The sequence below is a fragment of the Bubalus bubalis genome, chromosome 5 (genome assembly GCF_019923935.1).
Source record: "Bubalus bubalis isolate 160015118507 breed Murrah chromosome 5, NDDB_SH_1, whole genome shotgun sequence".
In the NCBI taxonomy this organism is placed as follows: domain Eukaryota; kingdom Metazoa; phylum Chordata; class Mammalia; order Artiodactyla; family Bovidae; genus Bubalus; species Bubalus bubalis.
In genome coordinates this window covers 51264700-51287298 of record NC_059161.1, presented here as the reverse complement: position 1 = coordinate 51287298, position 22599 = coordinate 51264700, and the positions used below count along the sequence as shown (strand labels likewise).

The 22599-nt window shown below is 52.4% G+C and overlaps 1 protein-coding gene across 8 annotated transcripts in view; it reads left to right on the top strand.

Annotated features, from left to right (window-relative positions):
• Positions 1 to 22599, top strand: part of PSEN2 (presenilin 2) — a 26439-nt gene extending 3840 nt beyond the window's left edge. Inside the window, exons 2-15 of one of the 8 annotated variants that reach the window (XM_025286029.3) lie at positions 1581 to 1664; positions 2195 to 2231; positions 2387 to 2529; positions 3054 to 3144; positions 7063 to 7223; positions 9227 to 9444; positions 10619 to 10760; positions 12838 to 12905; positions 13593 to 13813; positions 15054 to 15152; positions 15888 to 15971; positions 16303 to 16404; positions 20245 to 20363; positions 21873 to 22599. In XM_025286029.3, the coding sequence (XP_025141814.2) occupies positions 7083 to 7223; positions 9227 to 9444; positions 10619 to 10760; positions 12838 to 12905; positions 13593 to 13813; positions 15054 to 15152; positions 15888 to 15971; positions 16303 to 16404; positions 20245 to 20363; positions 21873 to 22028 (1350 nt within the window). In that variant the 5' untranslated portion in view covers positions 1581 to 1664; positions 2195 to 2231; positions 2387 to 2529; positions 3054 to 3144; positions 7063 to 7082 and the 3' untranslated portion in view covers positions 22029 to 22599. Of the gene's footprint in view, positions 1 to 1580; positions 1665 to 2194; positions 2232 to 2386; positions 2534 to 3053; positions 3145 to 7062; positions 7224 to 9226; positions 9445 to 10618; positions 10761 to 12837; positions 12906 to 13592; positions 13814 to 15053; positions 15153 to 15887; positions 15972 to 16302; positions 16405 to 20244; positions 20364 to 21872 lie in introns of all 8 variants that reach the window. The other 7 variants (XM_025286032.3, XM_025286028.3, XM_025286030.3 and 4 more) reach the window with 7 other exon arrangements.

Genomic DNA, 22599 nt, shown 5'->3' with positions numbered 1-22599 from the left:
AGGCCCCAGAGGGTCACCCGGGGCCTGTGACTCAGCAGAGTGGAGCGGTACTTCAGGGCCTCCCTGGGGGACGTGGGCTCCTGCTCCAGCTGAGGCTGCCTCCCTGTTCTGGGGAAAACCATCCGACAAGTGATGTGCATCACATTATGGGCTGGATGGATGGACAGATGGATGATGGCCAGCCAGGGCCCATACATGGTCAGGTGCCTGGGCCAGGGGAAATAGGCAGGCAGGCAAGCTGTGGGAATTTCTAAGGGAATTTCCTCACCCCGGGTAAGGGAAGGCTGGGAACGCCCCAGGAGTCATGGAAGCTCTGTGAAGTAGCCATGTGACCCTAGAAAGTGACCTTTTTAAAACCATTGCTGCCCTCTTTGAGGGAGCACTGAAAATTAAAATGAACAAACAAGACAAAACAGAAACAGATTCATCTTGATGTTTGGCAGAAGCCAACGCAGTACTATAAAGTGATTATCCTTCAATTAAAAAAAGTTAATTAAAAACAAAAACAAAATAATGCTGCAATGAATAGGAGGGGTGCATATATTTTTTTGAATTAGTATTTTTGTTTTCCTTCAATAAATATCATAAGGAGAATTGCAAAAAAAAAAAAAAAAGGCAAAAATAGACCAGCAGATCATGGTTACCAAGGGGGAAGTGCAAAATAAAAGAGGATTAAGAGGGACAAACAACCGTGTATAAAATCAATGATACAAGCGTGTAATGTAGAGCACAGGGAATACAGGCAGTGTTTTAGAGTAACCTTACATGGAATGTAATCTGTAAAACATTTTAAGTCACTTTGTTGTATACCTGAAACTACTGTAATGTTGTAATGTTCTTCCAATACTGAAAGGAAGGAGTACTGTTAGGCCTATGGAGACAAAGAAAGCAAGTACTCGGATCCAAGCCTTTCTCTTTGGCCCCACCTGTTGACTCCCAATTTTCTTTTGGAACCGAAATTTCCATGTTTTTCCTTGAGGCACTCTTGTTTACAATGGAATTTAAAAATCGATTTCCTACTTAGGTAGGAATCTGTTTCCGAGTTAGGTCCATTGGCCTTAAATTTTAAGGCCAAAACCTTTGCATTTTTCTGAAATGAAAATCGGGTTGAGGAAACTGGGTCACCAGGGTTCCATAATAATTGCAGGAACTGCTGACACAGGCAAGGTTGAGGAAATTCCCTGGGTCAGACTCCCTTGGCTTGGCTCATTCAGCATTTGGATCCCATTCAACTGATTAATGGGAGTGAACGGTGGCTTCTTTGGATGTTTGATTTTACATCCTAATCCAAGGAGTTTTCAGCCACAGTGCCTTGTTCTGGGAACGGTTTCCAGGATGTAGTCTGGGGCACCTGTTCCTCCCATTGGCTTCTCTGCTTTATCCTGTTGCTCCCTCGGAGAGAGTGGAGAGCTGGTTGCTATGGGGTTGATAGGATTTGACATCAGCAGGAGGAGAGTCACCCAGCCCCACCCCCACCGGCCTGTGAGTCAGCCTCCCGGCGGGAGTTCTTGGCATCACTAAGTGCTCTGATGTGGACAAACATCTAGCAAGACTGTTTATCTGCATTTTTTCCCTCCAAGGATTGCGAGTACCTTCAGGCTTCAGTTCCAACTTAGAAGCCAGAGGAATCCATCCCAGCTGCTCTGTTCTCCTTCAGGAACCAGGTAATAAGAGGGGTTAGGAGAAGGTGTGAAAGCGGCTTCCCAAGGTCCCCTGAGTCCAGTGAGAGGGGATGTGGGAGAAGGCAGCATGGAAAAAATCTATCTAAATGTTGATACTTGTTATTTCCCCTTTAAAAATTAATAGCTTTACAAAAAACAGCAGACACAATTCATGTTTTATTATGGAAGTTTTAAAAAATGCAGGAAAATATCGTGTATCACCCTCAATCTCACTACCCAAAGATAAGCACCTTTAATGTTGTATAATATGTCTTGCCAGTCCTTCATATGTATGTATACATTTTCTAAGAAAATTCAGATGCTTATATCTGTGGTTTTAAATCTACTAAATTTAGCATCTTGGTGTTTTTTTCATGTTAGTAAATAATCTTTGAAGTAAGATTTTTGTTAGTCATATATCAGATAGATATATTATCATACAAAGTCAGACATCTTAGTCGTTTTCACTTAAAAAAAATTATAAATCACTGCAACAACCATGTTTTCAGATAAATCTTTTGTTATTTTCCTAGGACAGATTCCGAGAAGTTAGCATTTCAGGATCAAAAGGTATGAATGTTTAAAGCTGTTGATGTTTACTGCCTTCAGAAAGGCTGATGCAGTTTGTACCAGGGATGCTTGAGATCCAGTTTTTTCACACCCTCCTTCCAGGTGGGCATTGCATGTGTACGTGTCAGTCAGATCACTGCATTCTCCCCCTGCAGCTCTCCTAGTCTGAGAAAGCTCCTGTTGCTCTTCCTCCCCATTGGATCTCAGCCCAACCACAGGGTATTCAGGAAAAAGGACTGCTTATTCTTTCACGCCCGCATTCAGTGAGCAAGTTGTGCAGAGCAGCAGGTGTGCTAAGGTAGGTGAGTGAGGCCCTGCCCTTGCGACAAGGAGGTGAACTGTTCCTGGGCGCTTTCAGTACCAAGTTTGGGCCCAGGCTGGGGCATCTGATTACTTGGCAGGACCAGCTCCAGGGTGGGTTTAACACCAGCCTAAGAATCGCCCAGGGACTGTCTCAAAATGCAGATCCCTGGACCTTTGACCAGAATGAAACTTAGGATCTGCATTTTAAGTAAGCACCCTAACATCGTGTTTAAGAGCACAGAACTTGACCACCTCGGTCCAAGGATGACTTTGAACTTATCACTTTAAAATCTTTTTCCTCATCTGTAAAATGAGGAATAACGGCAGCACAGTAAGTGCCCTGAATCGAACAAGTTCTGTTCCAAGAGGCCATAAATCCAATTTGTTCGTAAGTCCAACAAAGTTAGCCTAGGTACCCAACTAACATCATCGGCTATATAGTACTATACTTAAGAGGTTTATAATACTTCTCACACAAATAATACATAAAAAGCAAACAGAAAATTTTTAATCTTACAGTACAGTACCTTGAAAAGTACGCCAGACATGTGAACTCACACTACTGGACATGCGAACTCATGTTCAAATCTCTGAAGTGTGCAGGTTGAAGGTTCATATGTAGGGGACTGACTGTACCTCATTCCTGACTTATGTTTAGTACACAGTGAGGGCTCAGCAGCTGCTCTGCCACCCTTCAGGTGGCCTGGGCCACGTTGCGAAACAGCATCTCCAGCATCTTACAGCTTTCTGAAAGTCCTAAGCCATGCCCTCAGATGCTGGGAGCCCCAGGAAGCACCTCCAGCTGTCCCCACCTCCTCCAGGCCCAGAGGGCTGTGATTAGGATGCCCTTGCTCCAACAGCCAAGACCAGCTCTTCCTGGCTGCAACCCCTAGATGCCCTGCTTTTCTGGGAGTCGAGGGCAGCATCCAGGGAGGGAGGGAATCTGCTCAGGGAGCATTTGTTTTCTGGTGAGGAGGCCATGCATTACATGTGGTGGATGGCAAAGCGTGTTTTGTAGCTTTCTGACTTTCTCCCTCTGCAGTGCAGTTTCGCATGGAAGGGATATAGTCTGTTTTTAAACGTGCTCTCCCTGGGTGTGTCCACAGACTTTGGGAGGCAGACGTGTTTTCCTGGGATTTGGTGACTGGCTGAAGAAATGGAAGTTGGAAAGGATTTAACTCCTACTTGATCGTGGGTCCCCTGCTTTTCTCTCCCCACCTGCCCTGTAGCTCCCTTTCTCCTTTAAGAAGCATCTTAGCCTCTTATTTGTCCAGTCCCCTCATGCTTTGCTCTAGGGACTGAGGCAGCCTGGCTGCCAGCAGCTGTGGTTCTGAAGGGTAAGCTCGCCTCTGCCCTGGGGGCTGCAGCCCTGCCGTTCAGATACAGGAACTCCTGATCCGCTCCTCCAGTCACTGCGAAGATAAATCCCAGGGCCTCTAAAGGCGTGGGAAGAACAGAAGGAGAGAGATGGTAACTAAATTATTAATTCACAGCCCAGACAAAACAAAGTATTCAAAGAGCTGCTACACTGTTCAAGATAGAATGTCCTAATTTAGCTTGAGGTGCAGCCAGCTCTGTGTTCCATGTCGCTCTTTGAGTAAGAATGGACTCAGCATTGCCACAGGGTCAACGAGGGCATCTCCTGGGCCCGGGCAGGTGTATGTTTAGGATTTATCTAGTGGGGCCCACCATTGCAGAGGAGCTCTTTAGAGTTTTTCTGCCTGGGTCTCCATTAGGTAATTTCTTTCATTACTGTTACCATAGATGAAGGACGCTAAGAACTTCCCAAGGTCTGGGCGCTGAGGAGCAGATCCGCCTCCTGGGTCCTGGGCGGCACCGCCCCTGGTGTCTCAGGGGAAGAGGCAAGAGGGCTCAGCCGGCCCTCTGTTCCCACACAGCGCACTCTGGTCACATCCCTCCTTAATTCAGAAACCTTGGCTGCCCTCTCCCCCGGCTAGCTTCAGCTCCTCGTCCCCTGGCCAGGCCCCCACGCCCTTCCCTTGAATGGTCCTACCTCCCATCACTGCCTCCGTGGTCCCCATGCTTCAGCCACCTCAGCCTGCTGGGTGTTTCAGAATTAATCCCCCCATCCCTCCATCTGTTTATGAGGCTACTTCCTCGGGCCCCACCTACTTCAGCCTCTGCCTGGCAAGATACTCCTAACCTTTGTGTCTCGTTTCATGTGTCTTCCTCCTAAAGACTTGAGACGTCTACTCCCCACTGTTGATAGATTGCCCCCCACTTAGTCTTAACTCCAGTAGCACAGCGTCCTTGTCACCTCTCCTGGAAGTTACCTTATTCTGCTTCCTGCTGATGTCGCCACTGCTGTCGCTCTTATACTTGTTTCTCTGCTGAACCCAGCGCAGCTTACCTTGCTCATTTCGAATTCTTTGTAAGAGCTACGGGAAAGCCTTCTGTAAGGGCCCGAGTTGGTGAGCAGGATCAGGCTGTGCTGTGGGCCTGGACTTGGGGATGGAGCTGAAGTCCAGCGGGGAGTAATGCAGGCCACGGCCTGGGACACTGTCTTCAAAACAAAGCAGCAGCCTCAGAGCCTCTGCCAAGATGAACAGAACTGGCTGCCTCGGTGGAAGGAACCTGCCTGCCTTCTCCACTTGAAAATCACAGGGACTGTCCTGGCGGTCCAGTGGTTAAGACTTAGCCTTCCAGTGCAGGGGATGTGGGTTTGATCCCTGGTCGGGGAACTAAGATCCCATGTGCCTAGTGGCCCCCTCTCCCAAAAACACCAAAACATAAAACAGAAGCGATATTGTAACAAATTCAATAAAGACTTTAAAAATGGTCCATATAGTAAAAAAAAAAAAAAGACACTGTGGAAATAGAATAAAAATGATCATAAATTTTGAGGGCCATTGACATGGAGATGAACTTTGAGACGAGAGCAGACCTGACTGTTCCTACTGGTGTGAGTCTTCCCCAGGGTCCCAGGAGGCAGGTGATGGGGGAGCTGGCCCTGCTGGGAGCTCAGCTGACCTGCCCAGGGTGTTGGTAGGAGTTCGGGCTGCCCCAGCATCCACATGGTGCTGCTGGGTCCACACGCCACTCAGGGCAGCACAGCAGTGTCGAGGGGACAGGCTCCCTCCTCTGTGGCCCTTTCAGCTTTGGTTTTTCCTGTGGGTCCTGCCCTCAGCTATACTTCCCCAACACACACACACACACACGCACGCATGCACACTCCTCTCTCGTGGTCTCGGCTCACTGCTCCCGTGGCCGCAGCATCTAAACCTATGACTCTCATCTCCCTCCCCTCCAGCTCAGACACTGGCCTTCAGCTGCCTCCCAGGTAGCTCCCTCCTTTCAACCATTTACATTTGGCAGATTTCCCCCAACACCTTGTTCTCCCACCTCCTCTGTCCTACTCCCTGCCTGGCCGTTGTCCTGGACTCTGTCCTGTTGTGTCCCCAACATCTTGTCTGTATGGATTCTCTCCCCTCACTCCCATCCATCTTTCTGCTACCTTAGGCCCTGTTCATGACCCATCATTGTCTCCAGGGAGGTCACCTTTCCTTCTTTTTACTCCTTTTTCAGTCAGTGACAAGACTGAGATTTCTAACCAGAGATCTGATCTGTCACTGTGTCCTCAGGGGACAGGGCACATCTCCTTAGCATGGCGCTGGAGACCCTTCACTTGTCCACAGCAGTGACCCCCTCCCCAGCCCTGGCAGTGCCAGGCTCAGGCTGAGACATTCTTCACGCCCTCTGCCCTTCCCTCCCACCTGGGAGAGTCTGTGTCCATCACATAATGGTATCTTCTCCAGAAAACACTCCTGATCTCTGAGATTTAGTCCCTTCTGTTCCTTTTAGTGAACACTTGGATTATAGAATTTGCCACATTGGACTGGTTTTTATTCTTTTAGAACAGACGTGTCCTTGGCACGTGATAGATGGTGGTCAGATATTTGTTGATTGAATGAATGAGTGTGTTGAGAGTTTAGAGTGGCCCTGATGTTTCTGGTTGGGAGTTTCGCCCCCATGGCCTGGATCCTCTCTAGCCAGTCCCTCTCGAGACTGCTGCAGCCTCAGTCGTGGCTCCTGGGGACTGTCCTTTTTCCTTAAATGTTTATTTATTTATGGCTCTGTTGGGTCTTCATTGCTGCTTAGGGTTTTCTCTAGTTGTGGAGAGCAGGGGCTACTCTCTCGTTGTGGTGCACGGGCTTCTCATTGCAGTGACTTCTGTTGTTTTGGAGCGTGGGTCTAGGGCACTCCGTCTTCGGTAGTTGTGGTTTCCGGGCTCTAGAGCACAGACTCAGTAGTTGGGACACATGGGCTTCATTGCTCCCTGGCACGTGGGATCTTCCTGGATCAGGGATCGAACCCATATCTCCTGCATTGGCAGGTGGATTCTTTACCACCGAGCCACTCGGGAAGCCCTATAGCAGTCCTTTGACAAATGCATCCTGGGTGGTCATTGTGGGCAGGATCTGTGTCCAGGTTTTAAAGTCACCTCTCACTCTCCACTGCCTTTGTCTCTCAGGAGAGTGGCACAAAGACCCCTGTGCTCCTTTTCCAGGCACTTCCGGAGGCAGGGCCATGCTCACATTCATGGCCTCTGACAGCGAGGAAGAAGTGTGTGATGAGCGGACGTCCCTGATGTCGGCCGAGAGCCCCACGCCACGCTCCTGCCAGGACAGCCGGCAGGGCCTGGAGGATGGAGAGAGTGCCGCCCAGTGGGTAGGTTCCTGCCAGCAGTCCGTGGTCTCCAGACGGGCTGCTGGCGTCCCATATCTCATGGATGGAAACCAGGCCTTCCCTGATGTGGGAGGGAGGGGAAGTGAAGGTGAGAACTGGTCAAAGGGGCGGGTGGCCCACCATGGTGGATCCTAGGTCTGCGAGGGCTTGATCATAGATTCTGCACACGCACAGCCTGTCACAGACCGACTCTGTAGTAGACGGCGTGATCCACCCTGGCCCTGCCCCTTCGGTTCACCTTCCTATGCAGGTTACTGTTCCCACAGGAACCTGAGAGTGAGTGGATGCTGGGGCAGGCAGCACAGAGGCTGGAGGGAACCTTTTTTGGTAGATGGCTGGAGATGGGAACCGAGAGATTAGCTGATTCGTGTTTGACTTTTGAGCTGGGGATGTGTTTTAGTTCGTTCAGGCTGCCATAACAAAAATACCATAAACTGGGTGGCTTATAAACAGCAGAAGTGTATTTTTCTTTGCTCTGGAGGTTGGGAGGTCAAGGTGAAGGCGCTGGCAGGTCTGATGTCTGATGAGGGCCCACTTCCTGGTTCATAGGCAGCTGTGTTCCCTCTGTGTCTTCACAAGGCAGAAGGGTTAGGGAGCTTTCCTGGACACCCTTTATAAGGGTGCGAATGCCATTCTTGAGGGCTCCACTCTCATGACCTAATCACCTGCCAAAGCCTGTATCTCCAACACCATCATGTTGGGCATTAGGTTTCAACATGTGAATTTGGGGGTCACAAACATGCAGCCCATAGCAGGAAGGGTGTGCTGCACTGTGTGATCTTGCCTCTGCAGCCCAAAAGGCAGGAGATTATAACAGTATGAAGTGGAGCGTGTACTTGGGAGAGTCACTTAGTCAAGCTACCTCCCTCCTCATCAGGGTAAAACAGTATCTGAATTTGCCTAAATCCCATTATCTGTTTTGCCCATTCTAGTATTTTTCTTTCTTCCAGCCAGCCTCATTCCCCTTTGCTGTAGTTTGAACTCACTTCTTCTCCTGTCTTCCCCCTGGGCTCCGAGAGAGATCTCAGCAGCTCAAGGCCATGGCCCCACTACTCCTTAGCCAATTCTTGCTCGGTGTTTTGTCTTTAATCTCCTGGACTTTTTGTGCATTTCAGTTGTTTCAGTTCCTGTTCATTAACAGTTTTCCTTTCCTTCTCAGTTGAATATCTAGATGGAATTCTCTCTGCAAAAAACATACCAAAGAGCAGTCACTTTTGATTTCTGTTTCACTTGGCTTTGTCTTGGCTGTTACTGTAATTAACAAGGCAGCCAGTGATCCTGAACTGCCACAATTCTGAAACACATTCTTGAAGATCAGTGTATGTCAGTGTCTGGCAGGCATCCTATCCTCCTTTGCTGCCTCCTCGTTTATATTCTCCCACTTTCCCTAACCTGGATCCTCCCAGATGCTCAATGCCTAGTTAGCCTCCGGTTCAAAGCTGCAAAGTTTGCATGCTTGGTTTTGGCGGGGGCAAAAATTTCAAAGTAATTTATTTCCCTGCAAATTCCCAGTGCCTTATTTGTTAATACAATCAAAGAGAGTCCCCATGTGTGCTGACCATCCTGGTTTGTGATTTTTCAACCAAAAATGTTTAGTCTCTGCCTTCCTCCCATCACCTGGCCTAGCTCCTCCCAAACTAGTATGGCCGTGTGACCAGAACTGAGTCCCTTCACTGAGGGAGGGAACAGATCTGCAGACCTGCTGCAGACCCATTCTGCAGACTGTCCTCGTCCGTGGCTACCATGGCCTCCCTTCCTGCATCTGTGGTGGCTAGTGCCAACTCTTAGTCTCTAGTTGTCCTCATAAACTTCTCCATGTCCTGGAAAGCCACCACTCCCACATCTAAGCTGTAGCCCATAGACTGGTTCTTACATCTGAAAAGTGACATTCAAACTTCTCGTTTCCAGTTCACACACCCATGCTCTGTGTCAGTAGGGCTCCACTGGGGGGCATCCCATGGTCCTCACAGCATGGTTTCCCACAGAGAAGCCAGGAGAGTGAGGAGGACCACGAGGAGGAGGACCCTGACCCATACGTCTGCAGTGGGGTTCCCGGGCGGCCACCAGGCCTGGAGGAGGAGCTGACCCTCAAATACGGGGCAAAGCATGTGATCATGTTATTTGTGCCTGTCACGCTGTGCATGATCGTGGTGGTGGCCACCATCAAGTCCGTGCGCTTCTACACAGAGAAGAATGGACAGCTGTGAGTTGGGGGCCAGGGGTGGGTGGGGGTGCAGGATTGGGGGAGGAGGGTGTAGCCTGTGTTGGCCACTGTACCTGTGGCCCCGTGGCAGCCGCAGCAAAGAGCAGGGGTGGGGAGCTGCCTGAGTCCACACCCTGGTTCGTCCACAGCCTCCTGGCTGTGTGACCTGCCCAGGCACTTTCCTAACCGCTCTCGGCCTCAGTCTCCTCATCTGTATGATGGGTTTGATAGCAAGGTTACCAGGAGAACTGAGAGAGTTAATCCATGTGCAGCCCCTGCAGCCTGCTCTCACTGCAGGAGGTAGGTTCTCTGCTCCATCGCAGGTGTGGCGGTGCCACCTGTCATTGCATGACCACAGACAAGTCTTTTTCTCTCTGGGCCTCTCATTCACACTCCTGTGAATGTAAACTAAAGAGGACCACGCGATTTCTTAGCTCACTCCCAGACTCAGGAGGGAGATTTTATTTATTTTAATAAAGAGAATCCAGGAAGAAGCAGCAGCCTGGGTAAATGGGAAGCTTCCCTCTGCTCCCTCCCCCAGCCTCCCATGGTATCACTACTGAGTACCTTCTTGAAACTTTTTTAAGGGAGTTTTTTTTTTACATTTTGTTTATGATTTTGATAATGAAAGGAGTAGAGAAAGAAGCCCTCGCCCTCAGGAAGCGTATAGTCTGTTGGGGACTCAGAGCAGCTCAGGTGAAAAGCGTTGAGACCTTGAGAACTTGGCAAACAGTTTGCTTCCCTAAGAGTGTGGGATCAATGAATTGCCTCCTGAGTTTATAGCTGCCTGTGCAGCTACTGGGCTACATTGGGTGTGGGTAGGGGTAGGAGTGGGGGTGGAGGCGTCCTAGGCTTGATGGGGAAGTGGGTACAGAACTGGGGAGTGGGGTCAGCTGGGATAAGCACTTTTGGGAGAGGTTTTAGTTGGTGTGGGGGCCTGGGAGGCTGTGGTAAAGACCAGTCAGGCCCTCCCGTGTGGCTGCGTCAGCTCAGTTAGAAGCTGGAGTTAGGTGCCAGGGAGGCAGGACAGCTCGTGAGGATGGTGGGCAGCACTCACTGGGACAGCCAGAGTGCTGTGCTGAGGGCTGGGGGTGCCCAGGGTGCCTGCATCTCCCTGGGCTGGGGGCCACAAGCAGGCCGGGTGCAGAGCTCTAGCCCTTGTCTCCTTCCTCAGCATCTATACCCCGTTCTCCGAGGACACGCCCTCAGTGGGCCAGCGGCTCCTCAACTCCGTGCTCAACACCCTCATCATGATCAGCGTCATTGTCACCATGACGATCTTCCTGGTCGTGCTCTACAAGTACCGCTGCTACAAGGTGAGCGGTGAGCCGGTCTGCCTCCTGCCTGCCTGCCAGGCCTCAGGGCCTCTCATGCTGCAGCCCTGGCTTTCATGCTTCAGGGCCTCTCATGCAGCAGCCCTGGATTTCATGCTTCAGGGCTTCTTACAAAGCAACCCTGGCTTTCATGCCTCAGGGCCTCTTATGCAGCAGCCCTGGATTTTTTTTTTTTTAAACAGAGTTCCTTTTTTCCTGTAAAATAGACCTCGAGTTTTAGAGCAATACCTCATTTTATTGGGTTTCACAGATACTGTGTTTTGTTTTGTTTTTTTTTTTTTACAAATTGAAGGTTTGTGGCAAATCTACATTGATCAAGTCTGTTGGTGCCATTTTTGCAACAGCATTATCTTCTAATTAATGCTGTTTTAACATTTTTTTAGATATAATGCCATTGCACACTTAATTGACCTCAGTTCAAGCATTAACTTTTGCATGAGGTGGGAGACCAAAAAATTTGTGACTCTTTTTCATGTGATACTCACTTTATTGTGATCTGAAACCAAACCCGAATATCCCTGAGGTTTGCCTGTACTTTCTCCCACCCCACTCCTGCCCCACCACGGGTTACCCGATACTCCTGTGCTTTCCACTTACACTTAATCCCACTTCACTGAGTTCCTCCTTGCTGCGTTCATAGGATCACTTCTCATATTCAGAAGTTAATTTTATTTTGCCTCTCCTTCTGAAGAAGTCAGATTTTCTATTTTAGGCTCCTTTCAACATATACTTCCCCTCCAAGCTTATTTTTATTTTCCCATTTGCCTTTCAGCTGGGGGTGTACAACTGCTATACCGAGGTCTTCCAGCTCCCAGAGACCTTTGGGTGGGCCCTGCTCTGCAGAGCAGCTCTGGGGAGGAACAGGGGAGTTGAGTCCCACCTAGCCCAAATCGTTCACAGAGATCCATAAGCTTTTAGGCACGAGTTTCAGGCTTTTCTCCCGAGGAAGGCTTTGAAGCCGTGAGGACTGAAAGGAAGTTGAACGAGACATTACTGATTTTTAAACTGTTCACACACAGGCGTGTGCAGCACTGAATATTCAGGCTGCTGGCATCTGTGGAGCAGGTAGAGAGAGATGGAGAGCCTCAAATAGAGAGGGACTGGCTGGGGGTGAGCGTGGGGGTGAGCAGTGGGAGGGGCGTGTCCAGGAGCTGGAGCTTCTTAGTAAATAGCTGCCTGTATAACCGAGGCAGAGTTTGTGATTGGGGCAGAGATGGCCGTGGATGGTGGGAAGTAGGGAGGAGGGCTTTTGTTTGGAGCCGAGACATGTATGAGGACAAGCTGGGAGCAGGGCCAGGGCCAGCAGCACCGTGGTGAGCGGGTGTCACATGACCACGCTAGGAACTGCTGGGAGGCTGCTGAGCCTCCATTCAGTCAGATTTACTCCACGACACGGACAAGCGGTGACGGTGGTCTGGGCAGGCTCAGGTGGGATGAGGAGGATCAGCACATACCAGCGTTGCCCCTTCCACTTTGAGCAGACAACCAGGTGGCCACTGCGGTCCCCAGTGGCCCGAGCTGGTGACTGATGGGTCTGTCCTCTGAGTAGGCGGGTTGCAGTGACCCCCCCCATCACCTTTGACCCTCCTTTATTTGGGCCAGGAGAGGAGGAGCCTGCCCTGACCACTCTGTCTAAAATAGAAGCAGTGGGTCTCTTGTCACTTTGCCCAGCCAGTTTTTTTTTCACAGCCCTTATCTCTTCCTGCTAGTGTGTGTCTCTGTGTCTGTTGTCTCACTGCCCACACTTGGGGACATAGCACGTGGGAGCAGAGACCCCGCCAGCTTTCTCTCTAGAGCCTGGAATGTGCCAAGCGTGTCCTTTCCAGGTGACCAAGTAGAGAGCTAGGTGTTTAGGCATGAAGGATTTCCAGCTCCTTTGTATGCTTGCTGGGTTACCTGGAGAGAACACCTTGAATGTCTGTGCCCTCCTTACCTGTAAAACAGCCACCTTCCAGCATAGGCAGGAGGAGTCTAAGGAGGAAGGGTTTCTAGGCTTGGGAGTCAGTCCTGAGGACCAGGGGCCTGGGGGCCTGCAGTCACGATGCCTGTTTCCACCCAGTTCATCCACGGTTGGCTGATCATGTCTTCTCTGATGTTGCTCTTCCTCTTCACCTACATCTACCTCGGGTGAGTGGCCACTGGGGGGCAGCAGGACCCTGGGTGAGTGGCTGCCAGGGGCAGCAGGTCCCCTGAGACCCCTTCCCTGTGGCCTGGGTGGGTCTGAAGGACCCGGGAGGGAAGGGCGCCCCTCGGGCTCCATGCTTGCCCCTTGTTGCTGCTCCAGGAGCCTGGCCTCCTTGACACTGGAGTGGAGCCCTTCATTGGGCCACATGTCTCCTTCTGGTTCCTGATTTAAAGACTCAGAGTCATCACAGAGAAGGCTGTGAACCCCAGCAGAGGCAGGGATCAGAAAGGCCTCAAAATTTACATTCCAATCTTTGGGCTGGGACTGGGTCCCTCCTAGTTTTGGGGGAAGGTGGTCTCTCTTGCCCTGGATTTAGGACATCAGCCTAACCCAGGGGCCCAAAAACACTGGAGGCACAGGAGAAAACACTTTTCCAAAGATCTTTTCCTCGGGCAGAGGGTCGTCCAGCCCAAGGACAAGATGTTGGTGTACTCCCCACCTTGTTTCAGAAAGTATTTCAAGGGGTTACCTGTAGGGCTCATGGAAATGGGGAAGGCGGTTAATAAATGAGCCAGAGATTGGGAAAACCCAGGCTGGGACTTGGTGATTGAGGGTATTGGACTGCCTGCCTCAGGGTCTGACATCTCCAGTGAGTGTCCCAGCCCCCGGACTCCACTCTGGTCCCACAGGGAAGTGCTCAAGACCTACAATGTGGCCATGGACTACCCCACCCTGTTCCTGACTGTCTGGAACTTCGGGGCGGTGGGCATGGTGTGCATCCACTGGAAGGGCCCCCTGGTGCTGCAACAGGCCTACCTCATCATGATCAGCGCGCTCATGGCCTTGGTGTTCATCAAGTACCTCCCGGAGTGGTCCGCCTGGGTCATTCTGGGCGCCATCTCCGTGTATGGTAGGTGGGCCGCCAGCCTGGTGGGAGGCCGTGGAGTGACATCCAGGGCTGAGTCCTGACTGCTGGACAGGCTTGGTGGGTGCTGAGACGTGCTCCCCACTTCCCTTCAACCCCCCAGGGAGGCCTGGATGGTCTGCCTTCTGAGAAGTTCACCTTCATAAAAAACAAACTGGGTCCTATGGAATCATGACTGTTGACATGATTACTAATAACAGCAAATGTTTACTGAGCACTCGCACCCTTAAGCACTTTCTACGTCAGAAGTCATTTACTCCTCAGAACAACCCTGAGATTGGGCACAGTACCAGTAAATAGTGAGTACCCCAGATGCAAGCTGCTCTTTAATTAGTATAATGTTGCCTTGGTATCCTTGCGGGACTGGTTCCAGTATCCCCTGAGGTACCAAAGTCCAAGGATGCTCAAATCTCTGACATAAAATGACATAGGATTTGCATATAACTTATGTACATCCTCCCAAATACTGTATGTTTTTTTAAGACTTTTTTTTTTTGATGTGGACCATTTTTAGTCTTTATTGAATTTGTTACAATGTTGTTTCTGTTTTATATTTTGACCTTTTTTGGCTGTGAGGCATGTGGGATCTTAGCTACCCTACCAGGGATCAAACCTACACCCCCTGCATTGGAAGGCGAAGTCTTTACCACTGGGCCAGGGAAGTCCCCTCCCAAATATTTTAAATTATCTCTAGATTACTTATATAGTACAACATAAGCGATGTATAAATAGCTGTTAATAAAATGTAAATGACATTTACAATTGCCAGTGTGCAGCAAATACTGGTTTTGGGAACTTGCTGGAATTACTTTCTGAAATTTTTGATCCACGGCTGGTTGAATCTATGGATACAGAACCCAGAGATCTGGAAAGCTGACTGTATTAGTGAGATTACCATCACCAGTACTGCTTCTTACATTCTTAGGATAAGGAATTTGGGGCTCAGAGAAATGGGACTTCAAGCCCATCCTCTGGGTCTCTGAGCCACACAACAGCAGTCCCTGTTTGCAGTTAGCCCGCTCAGACCCCACCATGGGCTCCAGCCCGTGCAGGCTCTAGGGATTGAGGCTGAAACCCAAGGGTGGGGTTGCTGAAACAACAGGGGGCCATGGTTGGAGAGCCTTGCCCTGAGGATCCAGGATACACTCTCCCGGGCCTGGTGTTAGAGAGCTGGCTGGGAATAAACGTCTTTCTTAATGTGCCAGGGATGACTTTGCTTTCCCAGATCTTGTGGCTGTGCTGTGCCCCAAAGGGCCACTGAGGATGCTCGTGGAAACCGCTCAGGAGAGAAACGAGCCCATATTCCCTGCCCTCATATACTCATGTGAGTGACCCCCGTGCTTCCTTCAGACGTGGGAACCAGGGTTTGCATTGGCTTTGGCTTTCAGAGTTGATGGGGAGACAGTTAACCTTTTTCCTGACCAAAGGAAGGGAGGCAGCCTTGGTGATCCCAGAAGGAGTCTACCTTCCTGAGATGAAGGTGGGCTGTGTCCTGCTGTGGCTCAGGAAGAAGCTTGGACATTTAGAGCAGGAAGAGGGCTTCCAGGAGTGTGGCCCACCCGCAGTTTCATCTCAGCCAGACTCCTGCAGTGGGCCTGGGCCGCGTTCCCATGAGCCTGAGGCCACCCACTCAGCTCTCCAGGCCCCTGGAAAGGGACTTTGGGGAGGGACTGTTCAGGGCAGGGGTCTGGGGAGGCGGGTGGCAGGATGCCTGCCTTTCCCTGGGCTTTCTCAACAACTGAAGCTCAGTCTCTAAAGAAGCACTCTCGGAGTTGCTGCTCTCCTCAGGGCCAGTCTGCAGGGATCTCTATTTATAAAAGCATCAGCAAGCATGCACTGATGGTGGGCACTTTGTGGTGGGCACTGTGCTGGGTGTTGGATGTGCAGCAGAGTCTGAACCCCCAGAGGCTCCCTAACAGAGGCCATAAGCAAATACCCACAGGGACTGAGGGTCCTGTGCTGGCTTTCTGGGGACACAGACGGTCCCACTTGCCTCCCTCGCCCCGGGGGCAGCCATAGTTAGTAATGTCTGAGGCTGGACCCTTTTCTCCTTCCCCAGCCGCCATGGTATGGACCGTGGGCATGGCCAAGCTGGACCCTTCCTCTCAGGGAGCCCTTCAGCTCCCCTACGACCCGGAGATGGGTGAGTATCAGGGGACTGACAGCCTGTCATCATGGGGGGAGCTTTTCACTGCACCCCGCTCAGCCTGCCTGGCCTCTCTGGGAGGCACAAGGACAGGAAGGGCAGGGAAGACGCCTCCGGGCATGCACACGCTGGGGATCGGGTGCAAGTGGACCTTCGCTCCTCTGCCTCAGCCCTGCTTCTCTCCCTTCCCATCCCTTGCTGTGTGGTCTGGAGAATCCTCTGTGTCGGGCTGGGCATGGTGTGGGGTGGGGCAGGGAAGCCCTGGGCTCAGAGAACCCTCTGACCCCCTCTTGTCTCTCTCCCTCCTCACATGACAACGGACACCCAGAAGAAGACTCCTATGACAGTTATGGGGAGCCCTCGTACCCTGACGTCTTTGAGCCCCCGCTGCCTGGCTACCCGGGGGAGGAGCTGGAGGAAGAGGAGGAAAGTAAGGTGTCCAGATGGATGGTCTGCGTGGGCCCGGGGTGGGGCTCCCTGAGGTCAGGGAGGAGCCCGTTTGACATCAGAGCTGCTTCACAAAGCCAGAGAGAAGCCTGCCAAGGCTCAGTCCTATGGGCAGGCCATGGGGACTTAAAGCCCAGGCTACCTCGTGTGTGACAGATGTTGGCCGTATGCCCACTCTGCACTGGGGGGTGATCATACGGGTGCTGCTCTGGGGGTGCTGCTATGTGGGCATGGGCACTAACCACTCTCTCGGGAGCTGGGAGGACCGCGCAGAAGAACATAGGGTGGTAGGGGCACTGACAAGGCTGTTGACCTGCTTGAAGGGGTCAGAGGAAGTCTCTTGAGGAAGTAACTTCTAAGCTGAGCTCCAGAGGCTGAGGACACAGAGGGGAACACACAGTGCAAAGGGGTTCGGTTTCCAGCCGAGGACACCTTGGGAGCAGTGACCCTGGGGCTGACTTAGAGGAAGTGGAAGCAGGATGCTGAGACCCAAGTGCAGAGATGGGGCCGGGAGACAGACAGGGGCTCCAGGGGCCTTCTGGATCAAGATGGGGGTTCTCGTCTGTGTCCTGTGAGCAGTGGGAGCCGTGGGATGGGGAGGGGTTTGAGCTGTGCGGGAGGAGGGAGACGACGGGGAGGGGCAGGGCTGAGGCTGGGACAGTGTGTGCTCGAGTAGCCGGAGGCCGTCCCAGTGCAGCCGTGGAGTCGCAGGCGTGGGCCCTGTGTTCTGGGAGTGAGCTGGGCTGCGCAGGCCGGCGCTACCAGCACTGCCCCACACTGGGGCTGCGGAGCATAAGACGGGCAGAGTTGGGGTGCAGGCTTCCCCCAGGCAGAGCCCCGAGTGGCTGGGAGCAGAAGTAGCAGGTGTGGAGGACAATCTTGAAGACACGCCCAAAGACCTTCTGATACATGGTTATGTTTCCAAGCGGATTAAAATAACCGACCAGCACACATATATGGACCACTAGTGTGGGCTGGGAGGCATGTGGGAGCCAGGGAGATGCTGCTGGATTAACACAGCTGCTGCCCTTGAGAAGCTCCCCACGGAGCAGCGCAAGTCAGGGGAGGTTAGGTAAAAAGTACTCAGGACGGACGTGGGGAAGACAATTGGCTGGAGGCTGGCCTGGAAGGACAAGTCGGCAGTCACCCAGCACACAGGCAGCTGGGCCGGAGACAGGCCTGGCGCTGAGCCCCCGCCCGAATCAGCACGGATCCCGCGTGGGCACCATCCCCACATGACCACCCACCTTTCACATGCCAGCCACAAGCTCTGGGGGTCTCCAGGCCACCCACGCTTCTGACTGACTGGCTACAAATCTGGGGATTCTCACAACTCCATCAGGTTGGAAAATGTACTAGAATGACTCTCGGAACTCAGCAAAGTGCTATACATACCATTACAGCTTTATTGATATTATAAAGGATATAAATGAGGACCAGCCGGCCAAATGAAAAGCCACATAGGGTGAGGTCTGGGAAGGTGCTCTCTGCCCCTGGAACCCGGGAATCACCCCCACCCCTGCACATGGATGTGTGTACCGAGTTCCAACGTCCAGAGTTTTTACTGGGGTCTCATTACATAGGCATAATGGATTGAGTCCTTGCTCGTGACACTGGACTTCATCTCCAGGCTGCCTCTCTCCCCTGACTCAGCCGAGCCTGGAGTCCCAACCTCCTTATCACATGGTTGGTCTTTCTGGTGGGCTCCCGTCTATGGGGTCGCACAGAGTTGGACGCAACTGAAGCGACTTAGCAGCAGCAGCAGCAGTGCCATCCTCTCACTTGCATAAATGATCCAGGGGGCTGCTGAACAACAAAGATACTCCCGTCCCTGGGGAAATTCCAAGGATTTGGTCTCCCTCCCAGAATGAAGGACAAAGGCTGGTTAGATTCTGTTCCACAACAGCATTGGCAAAGGCTCAGATGAGAGGGGAGGAAGCCATCTGGGAGCTCTGGGATGTTTAGTGGCCAGAGAAGCTGGGGGCCAGACCTTCAAGGGTGAGCGGTACTCATGGGAGTTCAGACTTCATCCTGGAGGCTACGGGGGACCATTAGGGGTTTGTTGCAGGGAATTAAAGTGAGCAGAGCTGCATCCCAGACAGATCCCAGGTGGCCGCAGGAGCACAGACTGTTGGAGGGTTGGGTGAGGGAAGAGCCAGAAGGGCCCAGCTTGGGCACCACCACCTGCATGGGAGGCACCAGGAGGACCCAGCTGGACAAGGGATGGGCAGGGAGGTGGGGAGAGGGGTGAAAGGGGGGGCCGGCAGTTGGGAGGCTCTGGAGGACGTCAGGTGGAGAAGCCAGAGACACACGAGAGGGAGTAGTGCTCAGAAAGGTCAGGGTTCCAGGCCCGAAGAGGAGTCACCAGGATATACTTGTCAAATACGTGGGTCCCCACAAGGTACCCAGGAAGGGTGCAGGGTCAGAGTGGAGACCAGAGGGCCCGCGTGGGCGATGTTAAGGGGATGAAGGGAAGGTCGCTTGTGGAGGATCCTGGGGAGTAGACAGGGCAGGGTGCTGAGATAGACAGCATGGTGGGGGCGGTGGTCCACAGAGGCATGATGGTGGCCTTGCCTGAGCACATTGATTGGGGGATGTGGGACTTGCTGCCTCAGGTCTCTGAAGTGCCTGCTAGGTGAGCACAGTTCCTTTGAGAAAGAACTGATTGAAAACGGAGAGAGAAGGGAGGGGAGAGCAGGCAGAACAGGGAGGCAGGAGTGGGGGTGGTAGCAAAAGACCCGCAAGGGTAGTGGTCTCTGTAAGAGGGCAGGGCTTACATGTTTGCCAAAGTGAGGAAGTTGGGAGTGGTGGGGGGTGACGGAAGGGACAGACTAAGGAAGGAAGGGTGAGGTGCTTCTTGCTTGGAGCCCAAAGAGGAGAGGGGAGTGGGATCAGACGGGGCAGAGCATGTTTCCTTGATGCAGACCCACTCAATTCCAGTCTGTTTCATAAGCATTTTTGTTGTCCATGAGGAATGAAATTATCCTATAAGAAGGTGTACAGGGCAATTGTACTAAAGGAAACAAAACATTCTAGAAGCTCATTTCCTTTTCAGTAATAGATACACTAGTTACAAGTTACGTTTATCTTCCCTGGTGGTTTAGTGGTAAAGAATCTGCCTACAATGTGGGAGAGTGGGATTGATCCCTGGGTCAGGAAGATCCCCTGGAGAAGGAAATAGCAACCCACTCCAGTACTCTTGCCTGGGAAATTTCCATGGACAGAGAAGCCTGGTAGGCTACAGTCCATGGGGCTGAAAGAGTCGGACACGACTTAGCGGCTACACAATAACAGAGTTGGTTTACAATATACATTTATCTCTTATACATTTACCTCTTATATATTAGTCTCCAGAGGACCTCGGTTATCATATATGTTTTTAAAAGCAATGAAATTAAATTTCCTAAAAAGCATTTATAATTCATACTCAGCGCTCAGTTGGGTAACTTCCCACCAGCCCTGGACAATGGATTTTATTCACTCTTGTCTTTACTCAAACCAAGTACCAAGCACCAGTTTTGTGTGAATTATCAGAAATGCTGGCTTTGCATAGCCCAGAATGCAAGTCAGCCAGACCACAGGTTTCCCCCTTTTCCCCACTGTCTGCTGTTTTTCTGAGACAGCTAATCCTTGTTCCAGAGTCCAGGTGAGGTGGGCTAGGCAGTGACACCACCCATCAGCCCTCTGAGGTCCCCAGGCCTCTGGGCCCTGGGTCCCCTGGGCTGGGCCGAGTGCCTGGGCTGTTCGGCTGGGGTCAGCCTTCTCTGCTGCTTCCTCCGGGGGCTTCTGAGACCTACGGGATCCTTCTCTCTCCACCACACAGGGGGCGTGAAGCTCGGCCTCGGAGACTTCATCTTCTACAGTGTGCTGGTGGGCAAGGCGGCCGCCACGGGCAGCGGGGACTGGAACACCACACTGGCCTGCTTTGTGGCCATCCTCATTGTGAGTGGGCCCAGGGTGCTCCCCACCCGCCCCTGGGCAGTGGGGGTCTTCATGGGGGGCCCAGGAACCCCAGGGAGTTTTCAGATGCTGCTATCCCTCGGAAGGGCTGGGCAGAGTTGCCAGAAAGATCCTCAGGATGAGACCAAGGTTCACAGGAGGATCTGGTCGTAAGTAGGTGCAGGCACGATGCAGGGAGGGTGACCAGGAGCTCTGGCGTTACTGAGTGTGCGTGCTGGGTGCCAAGGTCTTGGCTAACTCTGTACATTTGTCTCACCGCACCTTGAGGTAGGGATGATGACCTGAGATGTTTGGAAGATGGACCAGGGTGAGGGCTTGGGCATGGGCACAAAGCTGCAAGGCATAAAGCTGCGAGGCCCGAGATGTGATTTGAATTCAGGTCTCTGACTCCGGGGCTGTGTGTTTTCCCTCCACAGCACCCAGACATCATGCAGTTCTGAGTCCCCATGGGATCTCCTGGGGCTTGAGAGGGGGGCCCCTCACTTTGAACCCCAGCGGTGAAATTTGAAGACCCCTATCATCACTTAGGGGCTTCCCAGATGGCGCTAGTGATAAAAGAACCCACCTACCAATGTAGGAGACACAAGAGACGCAGGTTCAATCCCTGGGTCAGGAGGATCCCCTGGAGGAGGAAATGGCAACCCACTCCAGTATTCTTGTCTGGAGAATCCCATGGACAGAGGAGCTCAGCGGACTACAGTCCATAGGGTCACAAAGAGTCGGACACGACTGCAGAGACTTAGCACCCGTAGTCACTTACCATGATCAGGTGCAGGTAATGGGGACGCATCTGTGATGACGGTGGAGGTGGAGGCCCCGAACGGCCCACACTCAGTGCTCTGCCTGGTGAACCTGGGGCATCACGTGGCAGGTTAGGACCAAGGCTCCAGTTCTTTGGACATTTCTATTTGCCCACAGTGTGTGTCAAGGACCAGGTAGGGGATGCCCAGGCTCCTCCACTTCCAGACTGTCTGCCCTGAAGCCCTGCTCTCCCCGGGGAGAGGACAGGCTCTCTGGTTCCCTGTCCCCACCCTGGACCACTGACTGCATCCACTGGGGCAGGGACAGGATAGGCAACCACCGCACCTGCTTACGGCGGGGGGCAGGGGGTGGTCACTCGGCATCTTGGTTCCCTTGGTGTCCGCTGAGAACAGTGCTGCCTTTCAGTCAGACCCGTCCAGTTTTTGCATAAATTCATGTCCCCTGGGGGAAGGCTTCATGCATCAGGTCACACGGCCAGGGGAGGTGGTCCGGTAGCAGCGGCCCAGTTCACGAGGCCTGCTTGCTGGTTCATCCACTCGTGTGCAAGGCGTTAGTACTGGCTGAGAGCCTCCTCCCCCACGCACCTCACAGAGCTGCCGAGAGGACCAGGGGAGGTGCTGGGGTGTCAGGGCTTCTGAGCCCACACCCTGGGCCATCACTAAGTGCTCCCTTCCTCCCCTCCAACCGGTGGTCACCTTCTCCCGCTCCCCCCGCCTCTGTGTCTGACAGGGTTTGTGTCTGACCCTCCTGCTGCTCGCCGTGTTCAAGAAGGCACTGCCCGCCCTCCCCATCTCCATCACGTTCGGGCTCATCTTCTACTTCTCCACGGACAACCTGGTGCGGCCGTTCATGGACACCCTGGCCTCCCATCAGCTCTACATCTGAGGGGGACGTGGGCGCCGTGGGCTGGAAGCTGTAGGAAGCGGTAACCGGAGGCAGCTGTATGATTTTACACTCTAGTGCCATATATTTTTGAGACTTTTCTTTCCTTTAAAAGCAAGTGAGGATGAAACAGGCTTGTGTTAACTTGGTGAAGAGGAAGGGCCAGCTTTGTGGTGCTAGCGGCTTTGTCGCGGGGCGTGGCTCACCCCCTCGTGAGCACTCGCTTCACCGACAGGAAACCCGGGAAGTCGGGCCAGAGGAGCTGAGGACGGTTCTGAGACGTGAGGGGCGTGGGGAAGGCCCCCTGCTCTCACCCCCCAGCCTGGCGTCCTCGGAGAAGGCCCAGACAGAGGATGAGGCAAGGCTGTCTGGGACCAGGAGGCCGTGCCCGGGATGGCACGAAGCGCCTGGTCACTGACTGGAGAGGAAAAGCCAATTTTCTCTGCAAGGAATGTTCCCAGCGCTTTGTCTATGATGTCATCATTATCTGATTACCTTTAGAGTCCTTGTCACAGCAGTCGTTGCTGGGAAGTGTCTTAATATTACCATCAATAAATAGCCGAGTCCTGTCACA